The 19,581-nt window shown below is 33.9% G+C and overlaps 1 protein-coding gene across 1 annotated transcript in view; it reads left to right on the top strand.

The window, feature by feature from the left end:
• Positions 1-19,581, top strand: part of LOC144447577 (thrombospondin type-1 domain-containing protein 7A-like) — a 39,115-nt gene that overhangs the window by 4,888 nt on the left and 14,646 nt on the right. Inside the window, exons 2-9 of the mRNA XM_078137650.1 lie at positions 4,170-4,917; positions 5,195-5,452; positions 10,146-10,294; positions 12,862-13,023; positions 15,431-15,639; positions 16,353-16,551; positions 17,524-17,758; positions 18,556-18,671. Coding sequence (XP_077993776.1) covers positions 4,170-4,917; positions 5,195-5,452; positions 10,146-10,294; positions 12,862-13,023; positions 15,431-15,639; positions 16,353-16,551; positions 17,524-17,758; positions 18,556-18,671 — 2,076 coding nt within the window. The remainder of the gene's footprint in view (positions 1-4,169; positions 4,918-5,194; positions 5,453-10,145; positions 10,295-12,861; positions 13,024-15,430; positions 15,640-16,352; positions 16,552-17,523; positions 17,759-18,555; positions 18,672-19,581) is intronic.

Genomic DNA, 19,581 nt, shown 5'->3' with positions numbered 1-19,581 from the left:
AAATAATTCTTCATTTTTGTTTTTAAACAATCCAGGTTGGAGACTTGATGATGTCAATAGGCTAGGAGTTCCATAGTTTGGGAGCAACATGCGAGACTGAATGATACTCATAGGTGATTTGTCTGTAATTTGTTGTTGACAGCAGATTCTATACCACTGTAAAATGCTTGACACTCAATCGTTATGGTTAAGACTGAATAATACTTGGCCCCATATGTATTTAGATTACTCATGCTCATTCTGTAACCAAAATAAAGTGAAGGAGAAATAATAACATACATTTGAGTTTGGGATGTTACAGTGCAGACTATGGTGAGACTGAAGAACACTAAATCCATGTACCCTATCCCAGTATTTATTCCAAGCAAAATATCAGGCTTTAGGGATGTTAACTTATAGAGTTTTGATAAAATGATTGCTACTAGAGGCTTTCTCATTATGTAAAATTGTTGTAGCTTGGAAGGTGGACTTTTTCAGGTGTGCTTCTTATTGAAATGTAATATGTTTTAATGTAGGAGGAAGTTTAGAGTTCAGAACATCTATATTCAAGAGAAGGCCTCTCCTCGTGACTGTGTCCATTAGTATAATGTGTGATTTTTGTTGTCATTTGGTAAGGATGTCATCTTTGCGTGTTGTCATTGTCATTCAACAATGGAGGTTGTGATTAATCATCAGTGAGTAGTTTTACTACAAACTTTTATGTCGAAATAAATTCAAAAAAATGTACATTTTAAGACTTTTTGTCCACATTATTGTAAATTACTACATTGATGTGTGCTTTGCCACCAATCTGAAATCCCTGTAGAAATACTGGTTTACTGACAGAGATTTGTGTGATCTCTTTTGTAATAACAAAGTACACTCTTAACAGCTGCACACAGTCAGCATAGGCATTGAATACATGACATTGTACTTTTGAAAATGATTACTGTATGGTATTACAATAGCAAATAGAAGGATAATGATGTACATTGATCTGTTTCCTTCAAAGTTGCAAGGAAACGGACAATTATAATTAATCAAAGTGACTTGACTGTTGATACAGGCACATATTGGAAGCCATAGATGATAAATGAGAGATTATTTCTTTGAGTCTGAGATACCTTACATCCAAGTCACTAATGCAAAGAGGATCAGCTTTATACCTAGAGTAATGAAAAGAGTGACTAGCAATATGATCTCTTCTATTCAGCCAGTGAATGTAATGAGTAGATGTTTGTAGAAGACTGATCTGGAGTCTTGCAGATTGTCCTAATAGATGCCTAAGATGTACAATGGGATGAATCGACTTGAATATCTCATCACAGCATGTGTCTGGCAGGTTATGATAAGGAAGGAAAACAACAGTTTGTGTCAATAATTTTTACAGAAATCTTATGAGTTGTTTTGAAAAAAGTGTGAGAAAGTCATACTGAAGAGTAAAGGAACCCTCCAAAGTTGTGAATCTGCTAACTAATGCAAACATATGTAATGTAACAAATCACACTTAACAACAAATTTCACACATATGAAGTAAGATTTACAGTCGTTATATTATACGGATATATTGAATTTTGCAAAAAATCTTTTAAAATCAAGAAAACAAATGGGAATAGGAAAGAAAGTGCTGGTTTAGATTGGCCCCAGAATCTGAATATTTGTTATCAATGTGATTCAGACAGTCTCACAATATGAAGTCAAGGACAATGTCACTAAACTTATATTTAAATGATAAACATTTACTATAGTGCAGAGAATGTATGTAATGTTGTACAATGGCAAGTTCATTTGTCTGAAGTAGACTTTTTAAATGGCAGATTTGCATAGATAATGCCTCTGCTTTGGATCGATTGTAGGGATACAGCAGCCATGATGGATGAAGACAACATTATTTAGATGAAACATTTGTACTACTATTCTCATTCAGGGCTATTTGGAGGCACGCTAACTGTGCAATATTACTGTTGTAGCACAGTTGTTTTGATGTCTAGACTAATCAGGTCTCTTAATGTACACCATTAATATACTGGTATAATATAATTTTTAATATATCATGAGATTTGGTAATTAGTATTCTTCTTTCCATGTCTTCTTGCAACATCTACATCTGAAGACACTCTGTATGAGTCATCATAGTTATTACTTACTTGACATCAAGATTAAATTTATCCATTATCAGTACATCGTACTCATTGATTTTCTTCAAGTCGTGCCCAGATCATTTGAAAACAAATCATGTCAACAACTGTCAGTGACACGTCTCATGAGAAGAGCAGGAATTGTGTTTGGAATTGTTTTGTATCCCTGAATTTCTCTAATGTGTATTGAGACAATATGTGTTGTGTGTTAAGATACATGAAGCACTCGCTACTGTATAATTATGTGAAATTAACGTACCCTGGCTAAGTGACTGTTATTTGGTCATTTCAATAAACTTGAATAGTTTTTCATTTTATAGGTTGTTGCCTGAGAGGCACTGATATGTTAACAATGTGTGTTGCTTGGTAATAACACCAGAGCTGTCACTGTGCACAGTATAATTATGTGAAATTATGCAAAATGCAAACCAATGTACCCTGGTCATGTGATTGTTATTTGGTTATTTCAATAAATTCACATAGTTGTGTATTTTATAGTTTGTTGCTTTAGATGTACTGATGTTTATTGAGAATGTGTGTTGTATGTTAAAATAGAGAAGCTGTGGCTGCTGTATAATTATATGAAATTATGCAATCTTAAGTACCCTGGCCAAGTGACTGTTATTTATAATAATCATTTTGATAAACTTGATGTGGTTATGCATTTTATAGGTTGTTGCATGAATCTTCTCAGATGTGAATTTAGAATGTAAGTTGTATGTTCATGTTAAAATACAGAAGCTGTCACTGTTGTATACTAGTTATATATGCAATCTTAAGTGAACTTTATTTGGCTATGTCAGTAAATTTGTATAGGTAATCATTTTATAGGTTGTTGCTTGAGATACACTGATGTATTGAAACTGTGTTGTGTGGTAAAATACAGGAGCTATCACTTCAATATAATTATATTAAATGACTCAATGTAAAGTACCAAGGCCAAGCGACTTATTTGGTCATGAAGTTGACTACAGAGTCATGCATTTAAGTTGTTGTTTGACAAATCTTATCACTTGCTGCTTCCATGCCCTGAGCAGCATTGATTGTAAGCCAGGATGATGCATTCATTTGATTTTGTAGAAAGATAAATATTCCATTTGAATCTAAAGTATTTTGACAGTGTTGATAACTTATTCATTATTCAGGCTTGCAGCAGTTCACCAACAAAGCCATTAACCATGATTAGAATTTCAATATACCAATTTCCAGATGTGAACTGTTGAACATTTGACAACATTTATTTGATATTTATGCAGAATATCTAGATGAAAGTATTAAAACACTCCAAGTTTTATTTCAGGGATAGTATTTTACTTGTCCAGTTGTTGATCATGAAAATCTGTGGCTAAAGAAGACTTAGTGTAAACTTGAATTTTTTTACCATATCTCATTTCATGATTTAATATATCGCAGTGTTTAATATATGGTGATTCTTACATGTGTCATAGCCATATTTTCTGTACACTATCTTATACCGAGTCTGTAATTTACTCCTGTCTGTTACAACTGCGAGAAGATGTTAACTAGTAATGGTATTAGCAAGCATTAGAAAGCGTTTTAGAATGTTGAAAATGGGCGAGGCATGGAATCTGATTGATACCCTTGCACAGCATCCAGCTCATTATTCCATAATTTGGTGGAACACAGCAAAATTACTAGGTAGTCAGACCCTGTTACAATTAGGATTACAATTGTTTGGCAGAGCTATAGAAAAACTTGGTCCTTATCGCTCCACTGATAAGATAACACTAATGCAAGAACCTGGGATTGAAACCTTGGCATTTAACTCTATTTAATATTATACTAACTGCACTGAACAAACACAATGAGGATAGATGTTTTACTGGGTTCTGTGTCTACCTGAAAGAAGACTTTAATGTGATTCTTCTTATTTTTCTTTCAAGTTTCATTTGCAATTTGACACTATAAATGAGAGAGTAAAAGTCCTATGTATCTATACATCAGAAAATGTCTTTGTCAAAAAATAGTGAACAGGTGAATTTTACAACACATTAATTAAGTTATTTCACTATTTTGATTTTGATATTACAGGTCCATGGGGTAAATGCCAGGGTAATGACTGTGGATTGGGAGGTGTACAATCTAGAAGTGTGTGGTGTGTTCATTCTGAAGGATGGAACACAATTCAAACAAATTGTAATCAAAATGAAAAACCAGTTACTCAACGACACTGTTTTAAAGTTTGTGATGGACATCGGCATTTATTTGAATGGAATATTGGCGAGTGGAGTATGTGTGGAAGGTCACAAGAAGACATTCCGACGATCACAAGCGAAACATGTGGTTCAGGTGCACTTGGAACCCATAATAGATCTGTGGCTTGCATTGTCAAGAGTAGAAATATTCTAATTGAACATAAAGATGGTATTGTGGATGATAGTTTTTGTGAACAGTTTTCACCGAAACCTGTCAGGTCGGACAGTTGCCTTGTCCCATGCCCACAAGACTGTGTAGTGTCACATTTCACAGATTGGAGGGAATGTACAAGGACTTGTGGTAATGGCACACAGACAAAAACTAGAAGGGTTATAGTGCCACCCTTATATGAAGGCAAACCATGCCCACCTTTAATGAAAACTAGACATTGTAAAGGACTGCCGACATGTGTCAAGAAACTCAAATCTACTTACAGAATTAAGATTGGACCATGGGGATCATGTAAACCAATGGAGAAGGATGGTACAAATACTAGTTTAACTGCTGTTAACCAGCCTGTGATTGGTTACCAGACAAGACAAGTAACTTGTATTCAAGGTGATGGACAGAATGTGTATACCAGGTACTTACAATTAAATCAAGCATGACAGCACCATATGTAACAACTATAATTTTAGAGATTTTTGATCACTATTTTACCTGTATACTAAATTTGATTTACATTTAATGAGACAGTATGATAACTTACCACTTTACTAAATTATAATTCATGACAGAATATTTGCTTCATTGAAATATTATAACATTGAAATCGTCTATCAAGTTTGCTGTATGAGTTTATGTGGTTATCTCTGTACACTTTGATATTAAATCTATTTTTCCATGTGTTCATCCTGCAGACTGTGTTTTCTAAATGAACAAGACATTCCAACATACAGAGCCTGTGTGATTTCACAAGACTGCCAGGTAATCAGCTGGTCAGAATGGAGCCCATGTTCTCAGACATGCTCGACAGAAGTTGACATGACAGTAGGTTTCAGAACTCGTTATCGTAATGTGACAGCATTGCCATTTGGAGATGGAGTACGATGTCCTCATCTGCAGGAGCAACAACAATGTACTGCCAATGCTGATGGTGCCATTGTTCTTTGTCCAAGGTAAGGAAGAGCTCTGATACAGTTGGATGAAGTAATAAAAAGGAAGTGAGGGCATTGTCAGATGAACAATTACAAAGATACAGTGGTTTATCCTTCATAGGTATCAGCTATTTGAATTATCATGTATATGACTGTTGTGCAGTTTGTGAACCAGCTGTGGGAGTGGGGATGAAGGTAGGATGGGGATGGGGTGGGGATGGGTGGCATAGATTCTGGTAAAACCCGAGTACTCTTTAGTACATGGCGAATATGAGAAACTAATAGATGGTCCTGTATAGATATTACCTACTAGCCAAATCAACAGAACAATGTGGAACATTTCAGTTCTTTTCACAAAGTTTGATGATGTTTATTTTACCTTAACAAGATATTCATACCTTAAATTAGATACCATTGATTCAGATAATAATAATTTAAAATTTGAAATAATTTATATATTGTGACAGTGTATCTTAAGAAATTGTACCTTCCTAAAACAGTAAAAAGAAAACAGAATGGCTTATGGTGGTTTCCTGTGAAATCCTCTCAATATGAAGTACCCCACTGTACAAATTAAATAGATTATTAACAGAAAACTTTTATCATTAATTCAAAGCTGTAATATGAGAATTTAATGTGAAACAAGACTTGGTGCTAAAACTTTGAACTACATCTGTATAGTCTACATGGATTGATAGTGTTATTATTATTATTATTATTATTATTATTATTATTATTAGTATTATTATTATTATTATTATTATTAGACTTTATTTCAACTCAAAAGACTGTTGAGCCAAATGGCTCTTCTCACACAGTGTCGAGCAATAGAAAAAAATTACACTTTATACATTAAACATGATAAAAAGTACACTGACAACTGCAAAAATAAAAACGTAAAAACGCAGATATATACGCAGGTATAGACTAAAATCACAAAAAGAAACACACAAACGGGATGCCAACCTAGTTATTAAGAAGATGGCGCTTGCAATTTCTTTTGAATGATTGAAGCAAAGAGCTAGATTTAACCTCTTCGGGCAGACTATTCCACAAGTTAACCCCGTTATACATAAAACTTCGTTTAAAGAATTGGGTCCTATGCCCCGGTATATAGTGTTTAGAAGAGAACTAAGATATTGGCACTGTTCCAGCCAGTGGAAATGTACAAAGTAAATCTCACAACTCAAGTAGTCTAGTAGGAATAGTGGAGATGTGTCTGTTATCAAAGTGACAGATAGACTGCTTGTATCTTGCATGACTTAACAATGACACTATCCTTGTTATGCTTCAAGAAACTTTCTTGCGTAAGAATGTAGATGAGGCAAGCTGACAGTGTGTGCTGATTTTTGTCAATCATTGGATTTCTTAGTATACCGGTATGCATTCCCAGCTTTAGGTGTACATGTTCAATTGGCGGTTGTCTCTTTGCATTTTGTTGCTTCAGATAGCATGTCTCTCTTGAGAGTTGTGGTATAACAGGTTTTAGAACAGATTTCATGGTTCGTTGCAGGTTCTCAAACATATCATATCATATCTGTCATCATTCCTATAATCTACACCTGAGTCTGATACCCTTTCCCCCTCAATTAATAGCAAGAATTTTCAATATATAGTTTTTCTTTCAAATTTAACCACTCCTGTAGCTCATTAATTGAGAGAGAGAGAGAGAGAGAGAGAGAGAGAGAGAGAGAGAGAGAGAGAGAGAGAGAGAGAGAGAGAGAGAGAGAGAGAGAGAGAGAGAGAGAGAGAGAGAGAGAGAGAGAGAGAGAGAGAGAGAGAGAGAGAGAGAGAGAGAGAGAGAGAGAGAGAGAGAGGGAGAGAGAAAGAGACAGAGACAGAGACAGAGACAGAGACAGTTAATTTTGTTACAATTTATAAGCATCTTTCATATCTGTTTAAATTCTTCTGAAACTTGTGTTATAGCAAGATGCCCTTACCTATTAATTATCATCACTTCTAATTCCATAGTGTGTGTGCTTTTTAAGAAAAAGTCCCATCAATAAATTATGAATATGTTGCTAGCGTGTATGCTGTGATGACTAGAACTTAAAAGTCATCAATTCTAATTGATTGATGGGAGCTATTACAGTTAAAGTTTATATGTCTTGGGACAACTTTACACAACTGTACCAGACATGACATTTGAAAAATCGACTCAGCAGACACTGTGCAAGACCCTGCAATTAAACCTACTGCAGATCTCACTGTGCACACATGAAGCCCCTGGAACTAACCTTAGCTGGAAGTTCAGTGACATGCTTTTACCACACTGCCTGTTAATGTTATTTGTATATATGGGCTTCATGTATGTACATGTACAGGGAGATTTGCAATAGCTCATGTATAGAGACCTATCTTGTTATAGGGTGCAGTGTATCAACTAGCCCAGAGATGCCCATCTGACATGACATACAATGTACTGGCTTGAACCACTTGACAGTATATTCTGGTGAACAACATTTTCAAGCCAGATATAGCCAAGTTTCTGAGCTATGTATCTAGCTTAGCAATCATGATCCACCATGTGAAGATTTATTACCATACTGACTAGATTGTCAATCAGTCCCTGTTGACTCTCGACCAGACTATTTCAATGTGTGTATACTTTCAAGTCTGAATGTTGTTCTGTCCTGATAGAGTCAGCTGGAACATGTACTTGACTATTAATGTTTTCAGTGGTGTTTTAAATACACTGATTCAAGTTGTACCTCTTATTTCTTACTTATCAGACACTGGAAGTCTCTTTTTTTCTATCTCATACTGAGTCATACAATCACAAATGCATATTCAGATATAAACTTTATTGATCACATTGGGGTGTTCTATAGTCTTTATGAATGACAAAGTCCACTCCCCCTCCCATAAATTTAAGTTTCATGAATGTAGCTGTTCTGCATAGATTGCCAACAGCTGGTGCTGACTTATTATCAGACATACCGATAGTTCAAACTTTTGAATTGAATATTGTGCCATAAGAAATCTGTTTTCAAATTTGATGTTCTATTTCATTGCACATTTTGTTGTATGTTTTTTAATATTTTGTTGTAAGGTATATTTGTTTTGTTTTTAACTTTTCCCCTTAAGCTTTTTTCTTTTATTGTTTTTGTCGTATGTATTCTTTATTTGTCTGTACGTCTTGTGTAACAGGAATCATTGGAAGAACATTGCATTTGCACTGAAATGTTTTCACAGTATATGAAAGACAAATGAATAAATAAATAAAATATGTGTTCCTATAAAACTGTAAACAGGTTATCAAACTGTCTAGACAGATTATCAAATTCTTTGGAATATGTTATCAGACTCTGTAAACAGGTTATCAGTATCCAGCCACTACTGGTATATCATGATGTCTGGAGAGGTGAACAAATACCAGTGACTTCAACTTGTTGTACTCTGACATTTAACTGTGTGGTTTGTGATAAACAGTCATACACTGCATCTTTGAACTGTCTACATAAATATATCAGATGCTTCATATGTCATCAGATGACTCAAAAAAACTGTATATGGTACAGTACTGTATGATATTTTACCAGACAGCGAAACCCCTAAGTAAAAAAAAGAAGCATACATCCATTGAAGTGAGAAACTGTAAAAGTGAATTGATATTCTGAACACTTGTCCTAGATAAACAAAGTTTGTCCTGTAATCCTTAGAACTGTTAATTTATCCTAGGCTGATATACACTCATTACGTGTAGTTTACCACTGTTAGTTCACATGTACAGCTCTTTCATTGTTTATCACATTCATTAATCACAGGTTATGCTTGTCATTTCAGCTGTATACAAAGTTATGGCTTCCTAAAAGTATTAATCAAGTTACAGTGGTAGAATAGAAATATTGATCATTAGTTAAACAGTTAGTAACATAAGTCAAAATCTTCAGTCATAAAATCTTCATGGCAATAAGTTATTGCGTAATTATTATATACATGTACGTGTATGTCATTGTATCAAGTCATTTAATATACACTCTATATCAGTGATGATTTTAACACTCATAAATGATTGGTAACAAAATAAACTATAAAATGTAATCTTGGGAGGTTTAATTGGTTTGTTGTATTTCTATAGGACGTGTGTCATTTGGATTATTTGATGGTGATAATTATCTTTGAAATATAATTCATTAATAATGAAACAATCTACTGATGTCATTAGGCATTTCTTGTCATGGTTTCAAGTTTGTCAAAATGTATGTCAAAAATGACATAAAATAAATAAAATGAAAGTGTGGTGGTTGTTTTGAAACCTTTGTTCTGGAAAGTCAAGTCACAAAACCCTTTGACAACTCCATGACAGATTGTGATTTCCATGTCCAGATCCTTTGATAGTTATCAGTATTCTAACAAAGAGTTTGTGTTGAATGTGATGTCATTTCCTGCAAGGTTTTCCCATAAACCCTTGTAGGAAATCCCCAAATGGCAGAACACATGAAGTGCATCAGTATTTAATAGTTGTTAACATCAATAGATTTCTTACACTTTAATTATAAGTTAGGTTAGCTCTTATTACAGGTTATTCCTGAAACATCAGCTGTTTAGAACTTTGTTAGACTGTGAATGTACACACACACACACACACACACACACACACACACACACACACACACACACACACATACACAAGATTATACTGTATGTTTTAATACCCACAATTTCTTTTTAGAAAATGAAAATGAAATGATTTGATGTGTGATTCTTGCAGGTACAAGTGGCATGTGTCTGCCTGGGAGGAATGTCAGTCTGACTACTTGATATCTAAACAGGATAAGAAACAACTAAATATAAATGATACACTTTGTGGAGGAGGTCTACAGTCTAGGGAGGTCTTCTGTGTACAGGAAAATGACACCAGTATGTATATGTCTTATATATTTTGCTTGTCTGTAATATACAGTCCATTTGAAGTTATCGTTCACAGAATCTACATGATACACACACACACACACCCACCCACCCACCCACCCACACACTCTCACACACACACACACACACACACACACACACACACCACCACCACCACCACCACCACCACCACCAACAACAACAACAACAACAACAGCAACAACAACAACAACAACAACAATAATTTATAACTGCACATTCTACACTTTAAGATAACAAGATTACAATTTAATAATCATTTTGTCTATTATGAAATAAACTAATTAGACATATTGAAACTAGGTGCAGACATGCAGGTGCTAAGTCTGCATTTGAAGTCAGCATGGTGGCACGTTAGTTCATTACATTTAGAAAAAATGTCATAAGAAACTGTATTCATTCAATCTTATCATCTTAAAATGAAGCATGGGCCATTTTTGTTGGTATCAAACAGAGCCAGTGAACACTAACGTGAAATGGACTGTATGACATATCATGACAACGTATCTGCCAGCACTCATAACTGTACTACTCCATATGTTTTAGTTCGCCAAGATGAAAAGATTGAAATGTCACCTTGAAATGATGATTTAGGTTAAAACATAGGCCAGTCTAACAAGCAGAATAATTTCTGCATTTGATGATAAGAAGTTTGTTGTTAGGAGGATACCATGATGTAATTATAAAGTATGATGGGTTGTCAGTCAAGGCTGCATGGATTGAATTGGCAAAAGAACTGAAAACATGATTTTTTAGCACAACTGAACTTGTTCAGTAGTGCTATAGGGATCGCCCGGCGTCTGTCTGTCTGTGTGTGTGTGTGTGTGTGGATGTGTGTGTGTGTGTGTGTGTGTAAACAACTTAAAGTCAAAAACCGCTGAACCGATTGCCACGATATTTGGTGGGTCCATTACTTTGGGTGTCTAGTTGGGAAATTGTTCAAATCAAAATGATCGCATCACAGGTGTGTGATTTGGGTCAAAAAATGTGATTTTTGGTCAAAAAACTTAAACTCAGAAACTACTTGGCAGATTGGTACGAAATTTGGTGGGAACATTCTTAAGGGGATGTAAAGTAAGATTTGTTCATGACGGGATGATTCCATCAGTGATATGCAAATTAGGGCTAAAAATGTGTCTTTTTGGTTAAAAATCTATAATTCTAAAACTACTGAGCAGATTGGGCTGAAATTTAATGGGAATGTATCTAGGGATGTATGGACGAAGAAATATTAAGCATACCATGATTCAATGAGTGATATGCAAATTAGGTGTAAAAATGTTCATTTTTGGTCAAAAACTTATATCTCAAAAAGTACTTGGTCAATTAGTCTGAAACTTGGCGAGATGTTTCTGAAACTGTTATTCTGCAGATTTTCTTAAAAACATTTTGACAAAATTGGCCCTAGCGACCATGACCACGCCCTTTAGCAACAGCCAAATGATCACGTATATTGCAAAGACAATATCAGGAATTCATACACAAGTGAACAAAAACATACACAAAATAAACATACAAAAAATGTATGTACATTTTCCTAGCAACAAGACCACGCCCATAGCAACAGCCAAATGATCACGTATATTGCAAAGACAATATCAGGAATTCATACACAAGTGAACAAAAACATACACAAATGTATGCAAATATATCTAACAACATGACCACGCCCATAGCAACAGCCAAATGATAGCATTTATCGTAAAGATAGCAACATGGTTGGATAGGCAACTGGATAGTTATTCAGCAAATAAACACCTATTGTTAGCATAGACTAGCATATGGATAAACATTTTTAAAAACCAGTTGTGCTACAACGCCATTGGCGGTATTTTTAACACATGCCTTTTAATTTATCCTTAGCTGATATACACTTGTATGCCATGCCTAAAGTTCAGATTGATGCTAGCTTCATACTAATATGTTAAACTGAATAAAACTGGTACATTTTATTTCAAATGTTTTTATTTTAACAAAGTGAATTAATAACTTAGGTAGCCTTTCCCTTTAATTGTAAACTCTGATTTTATAAATAACATACTCAATTGTTAAAGTCATATGAAGTGTTTCATGTATAAAATTGTAACATAATTTCAACTGTGACATTTCTGATCAATTACTGATAAATTTTATGAAATGCCTGGGGTGAATGAGTTTCACTCCAAGTGGAGTAGACAGTTTGCATTGTTCTGATTTTGAAATTTTAAAACAGCTCCTGGGGCATTTCCTTAGATAGAATTCATACTGTATATGAGAGACCAGACAATGTTAAATATTGTATTTCATGTTGATAACTTTTATCTGAATTCATAAAATATCTATGAGATGAAAATATAAAATTGATATTTTGTGTCAAGGATAAATTATACATCCTGCCCGCGAGGTATGCCTGGGTTTTAATCATGATAATAAACCATAGTTTTTGCAAAACTCTGAGATAATTTTTTTCTTAGAGTCATATATCATTTATCTCTAGATACCCTTTGCCCTGAAGCCTTCTTGATTACAGTAACAATGTTTATCTGTGTTTTTGTAAGATTACAGACCAGTGGATACATGGTTATGCTCGCCACCTCAGCCTTCCTACATGAAGGAATGTGACGTACCTTGCCCTCAAGACTGCATCCTATCAGAGTGGTCAGAGTGGGGTATGTGTTCTGTCAAAAACTGTTTTGAGGGGGATGTTAGAAAACAAAAAGGTGGGTTGTCGTATTTTCCAAATTTTACTTTGGTGTTTGTTGTTGTACAAATCACCCAACGATATGCATGCAGCATGTTTATACATGATATCACCACAGTACATGTACATGTAAGTATATGTACCCAGTGTCATAGTCTACATCTATGTGAGTATTGTATTTGTTAATAATTCCTTTTGTGATTATTGTATATGTTCTAGTTCTCACCCTCCATTTAATACCATTTACTAAACCATATAATATTCAACTTGTCTGTTCCAAGGTGCATTCATCTGATCAATATCACTGTTAAGAATGCTATTTCAGTTATAGTTATGGTTACATTTTTGTCAATTTTGATGAGTGTTAATATTTATCTTGAACAATGTCATACACAAAACACACTGATATACAATTGCTTGTTTAGATAGTGCATGTGTGATTACCTATCTAGCTATACTTGTAATTTTAGATTGCACAGTGTGGCAGCATTGTAATGGATGTCTTGGAACTATCAAGTAGTCTATTTCACCCCATCATGCATGCATAATCTAACATTGCTGTTTGCCTGTATTGTTCATGCTAAACCCTGTGCTGAGATAAGAATTTCTTCATCATAACAAAAGTAACTTTGAGTATGGTCCTTATCTCACAAACTTGAAAATATTTCCTTTTCCATTCAAGAAGAAAAACAAAATCCTAAGTTTAAAACACCAACAACAGAAATGATATTTCGTACAAGTTAACCAAATCCTGTAAATGAACACTTTATTTATTTGAGAGTGAAATAATGATTGAATAAAAAATGAAAACCTCCAGCTTTTAAAGGTAAAAGACGAATTAATGCTGTAGTGTACAATTATACAATGTTATGGTTCACTAAATTTTATGTCTTTCTATGAAATCATTTTATATAATTATTCAACATTTAACATTTATTTATTTTCTATAGGACCCTTTCTCTATTATAAAGAAATATTCAAATGCGATGAACAATAACAATTAAAAAATTAAAAGCATTGGGAATGAATTAAAATGAAATACTGTACATGTTCAGTTAAACCCGTAAACATGCATAAAAGACCAGATAAAACTAATACAGTACTACAATCAAAATAACTATTAAAATAATTATGGTCCATAATGCTGTTTAAAAAGATGTGTTTATAGTCATTATATTATTTCATAGATAAAAAAGGGAGAGTGTAAATTAAAAAGAAAAAAGTACATGTTATGAAATGAGAACAAGACGTTTATGATAATAAAGTTACAGTCTGATTGTCTGCATTTCTTGATGCAAGTAACTACAGCATGTAATGACTTTGTAAGATTTCTCTGTGAACAATTCGTCATAGTATATAAACCCAGGAGCTGTAAGTTTTTCTATTTTTGATTAAATATTTACCTGTTAAAGTAGTATACTCCTTGAAAATAAACTCTTTAAACTTTTTCTGTTACTTTGTTCAAGAAATTTTAATCTCATTCTCAGTTCAAATCACGGAAAAAAATGAGGTGTCACCGTACAAATTATTTGATTAGAAGTCAAAATGATATCAAATTAATCCATTTTAGAATCCAATATGGCCGCCAACTACTGTGTTAAGGCTATGGGAAAATAACAGATTGTTGATTGCCATAAAAACGAGATGGTGAAACCCCCAAATTTCTTTTATTATTTCAAAAGAACCAGAAACAAAACTTTCATATTATGGCAATTGTACTTAATAGCTGAAAAGTATTGGTCAATCTGGACCACTTCATTGTGTGTCATTTGATCACAACGCTTCAACAAGTACAATAACATAAACAAATTAAAAATAAGAACAAACTTATGAAAAAACACTTCAAGTTATAGCTGCAAGTTTAATAAATACTTAGTGATAGATATTTAATGTTTATTACATAGATTGTATTGTCAGGATGCTTCTGACAATTATTTCTAAGCTGTTAAACTTTACCTTCAACTTTGGCTGGATCATACCCTCTATAGAATTTCTTCCGTTGATTGAATGAATGTAGAATCTCATTCTGTGCTAAATATAACTTATCAACTTAGTATCACCAAATCACTACAAAACTTTCATTTTTGTATACTCAAGGACTAGTGTACTCTTTTCAGTGGCTCAATCACCAATCACCATCTCACAGATTTGTAAATGTATTTCCTTTCTCATTAGATAGGTATGATCCAATGAAAGACAATTGAAAAAAAAAATATTTGCACTGTAAATGCTAATTAGAAGATTTTTACCTTTGTAAATAATTTTTTTATGAAGTAAGTGTAGGGAGTTCTTTAGAATGCATTCTTTGCTCTGTCATCTTCTTGATAAAATTTAGCCCTTGTAGGAGAAGAATGGTATTGGATATACCATACAAAGCAAAGAGTTACATCTACTGTCAGATCATTAATATTTGAACTTTATTGCAGGTCAACGGAGTAGATCAAGGAAAGTTATTCAACATCCATTACATCATGGACTTCCTTGTTCCCCATTGGTGGAGAGCAGGTCATGTGAAGAACCAATTTGTTTCTATTGGTTTATTGGTGAAGCAAGTCGATGTATGATAGAGAGAGCTAACAAAAAATGTGGACGTGGTAAAATATTGAGACCTGTTTTCTGTGTAGATGTAGATGGGGTGAGTGTAATATCTACCTTTTTTCCTCAACTCACAACGTTCATCCACTAGTGATTGACAGATTTTTGTTGAATGTATGCCAAATTAATTGTCTTAAATGAAATGATAAGACCAAATTACTTTTCTTGTGAATCATTGTATCACAGGAAATTGGGAAATATACAAACTACACTAAACTTTGACAGATGAAAGGAAATAGTTGTGAGTCAATAGTTTGGTATCTTAATTTCCTATGAACACTGGATGTTGAAAATGTTTGTGTTCACAAGCTGCATGGAAACAAATGTAGTAAAGTGTCATTTCAGATGATACAATTCAGCTTTATGCTAGGTGGTCTATTTCTATTCATATCCTGACATAACTAACTCTTTAACTTGAATACAAATATATACCACAATAAATGTACTGTCTGTCCACTGTTTTACATTATAGGTATTAAGTGTTGCCAATATAGAAATCAGTTTTATGCTAGGGAGTCAGTCCTATTTCTATCCTGAACCTAACCTTAAAACTAAGTCCCGAGCTTGAATAAAATATATCAATTTACTGTTGTCCATTCTTGCCAACCAGGTTTATGCTAGGAAATTTAACCCTATGCTAATCTCTAACACAACACTTACCCTAACTCCTTAGCTTAAATACAAATGAGTATGTAGTGTGAAGTATGTCCACTGTTCTCAATTCTTGTCACTGAATTCATGTTTACAATACAGGAAGAAGTAGATAAAGAATTGTGTGACTTGGTAGGCCCAAGGCCTTGGAGAGAAATGAACTGCCATGTACCATGTCCAGATGACTGTGTGGTAGCAGAGTGGACATCATGGACCGAATGCTCTAAAGACTGTGTACAGAAGAATGAAACAACTGGACTACAGACAAGATATAGAAACATCCTGGCATACAATGCACCCGGTCAGTAAATTATAAGATGTGACAATTTCAAACAGGTGTTCATAGTATTCGTATTGGATGTATACCATCCTGCTTACATGCTCCTGGTGAGAATAGATCTTGATAATTTCAAACAGGTTATTATGATAATTTCAAACAGATTATCTTGATAATGTCAAACACTGAGATTATCTTGATAATTTCAAACAGTTTATTATGATAATTTCAAACAGTTTATCTTGATAATTTCAAACAGATTATTATGATAATTTCAAACAGATTATCTTGATAATTTCAAACAGATTATCATGATAATTTCAAACAGTTTATTATGATAATTTCAAACAGATTATTATGATAATTTCAAACAGATTATCTTGATCATTTCAAACACTGAGATTATTTTGATAATTTCAAACGGATTATTATGATAATTTCAAACAGATTATCTTGATAATGTCAAACACTGAGATTATCTTGATAATTTGAAACGGATTATTATGATAATTTCAAACAGTTTATCATGATATTACCATTATGTGTATTGACATACATACATTGTGTGTTTATCTAAAATGTATAGCTCCAAAAATCATTTGACATGTGTTGTATTTGTCAAGTCAAAGAAATTAGGGTATTTGTGATGTTAGCACAAAAGGTTTTTTCCCCCCACAAATACACCCTTACAGGAAAGCCCCAAAATGACTGAACACATGTCAAGTGCAGTAGGGCTTCTTTTACAAGATTTCAAAGTTGCGTAAGTTCCTGAGGTGCTGTTTTATCAACAAATGAAAGAGTTGATAGCAGTAGTGTACTAACGACATAAATAAGTCTGACTGAACTTTAACATTTAAAAGATGCATGATAGTTTGATACAAGCAATTCAGTATTTTCACAACTTGTGCAGATAAGATGCTGTTCACTTACATATCTCTAGTACTAGGTGAACTGTTGGAATTCAGGCATTAAACATATGAAATTAATGTGTTTCAGATGGTAAGGCCTGTCCTAAAAAGGAAGAACTCAAAGAAGAGAGGAAATGTAATGAAGATTCATGTAATGCCTTTACATGGAGGAGTGGTCCATGGGGAGACTGTCTGGAAGATAGCACACCTACAAATAGTACTGTTGTCATTGATCTAGAGGACGGTATGTGTGGACATGGAATGAAGTCTAGACTAGTCTACTGTAGTAAGGCAGATGGTGATAAACAGATGCCAGACAGAAAGTAAGTTACCAACAGGATATAGTATTTCATGTCTGGGATATCAAACCCTTCATTTATCCGTCATAATCCATTCCCATCATGTAATCCACCAGAATCCATTCCCTTCTTGTAATCTGTCATAATCCATTCCCATCAAATGTACCAGCTCATTCATATTTTATGTTGGTATTTTTTAAAACTCTTCATATTTCATCTCAGTTACTTCTGTATCAATTATTTATTAAACATAATCACATAGGAACTTGAAGTACAGCACAGAAACAGTAAACATTATTATATGACATCTTAAATATGAAAAATAAGAAAATGATATTAAAGCAGTAAAGCACTCATAAAAGTCATGTACTAATTAACAACTATTTTTAACAAAGTCCCACCCAGCTTGTTCACATTTCACTGGTTTCAGTATGTTGTACTTGTACACTACCTTAGTATCTACAGTCATGCATTCCTATTTCTGTTGTATGCTGCCCTCAACCTCACAACTTGTGTTTCTTTTGTTTTTCCTCTGCTCTTCATTTGTATTATCATTAGTAATCTGGTAATGATAGCAACCCTCTGAGAGAACTGTTCATATTAATGCAGGAGTTCTACTTGTGCTGTAAGCTGATACTGAAAATGTAGACTGTATTCAAGATGCACTGTGTCATTCGTCCCTCATTGGCCTTGTTCCTGAAGGGGTTGGTCAATGTGTGAGGGCGCCCAGTCGTGGCATATGTTACAGACTACTGAAAATGCTGATTTTACCCTTCCATTGATAACATAAATACTGAGATTACACTCTATTTGTCACCTAGATGTTTGAAGAGTGCCAAACCAGATTCTGAAAAGCCATGCCAAGTTCCTTGTGCTACAGACTGTATTGTAACTAAATTCAGCAAATGGACTCCATGCCCTGTTACTTGTAAACCAGGTGAGTTGTGACTCCTGAGGTAAAAGGTTACAGGTAAATGAATTGATATACTGTATACACCTCATCTGTCATTGTCTTAGAAAATGGAAACAGCTGTCAGTGAATGAAAATGTTTTAAGTGACTATCTTCAAACATTGTCATTCACTGACAGCTCTTGTGAAGTTTCATAAAAGAATAATCCTGACTACAATTTGTGCACACTATATTATTGTACATATAGCCTGAAAGATCCAGGCATTGTTTCCTCTTATGTAACACATTGAATGAATTGAATTGAATTTATTTCCACCAGAAACATAAGATAATAACAATACAAAATGAAAATATCATTAATAAGAAAATGTTCTGGTGAGGACCATGCAAATAGTTCACTTGGGACCAATCGAGTCCATGGTCCTGGCAAAAATGGGAAGTAATTGAATACAAGGCATACATATCAATGATGAATAAATATATATAATCCCACAAAATCAATGTTAGTTTGACGTCATGCCAAGTATTTTTCGTGGACTAATTTTAGTTATTTATTTATTTATTAAGCCATCACAAGAAGAGAAACCAACAATGAAAAAAAAGAAAACATGATACATTACAATACAAATTCGAGCCGTGGTTCTCAATCAAAGTTATCTATTGTAGCCTTGAGATGTACGTGTCATATCAAATTTAGTTTCGAAATGTAGGTAAAGATTGTCTGAATGCAACTTTTGTTCCGTCATTTTTATTTTATTCGCTCGGAATGTGTAAGTTCGGAGCACAGAGTTCAACGTTAAATTGGAAGTAAGCTTACCGTTGCTCCATAAATATTGCCATAATCTACATGATTTTTGGATAAAATATATCAAATCTATTAAATACAAATAAAGGAACCTCTACGCATAAAACTCAAGGATGTATGTAATGTGTGTA

Source organism: Glandiceps talaboti, chromosome 16, assembly GCF_964340395.1.
Source record: "Glandiceps talaboti chromosome 16, keGlaTala1.1, whole genome shotgun sequence".
NCBI classification, from domain to species: Eukaryota; Metazoa; Hemichordata; class Enteropneusta; family Spengelidae; genus Glandiceps; species Glandiceps talaboti.
Note: the sequence above shows the minus strand (reverse complement) of the source record. Positions and strands in the feature narration are given on the sequence as shown.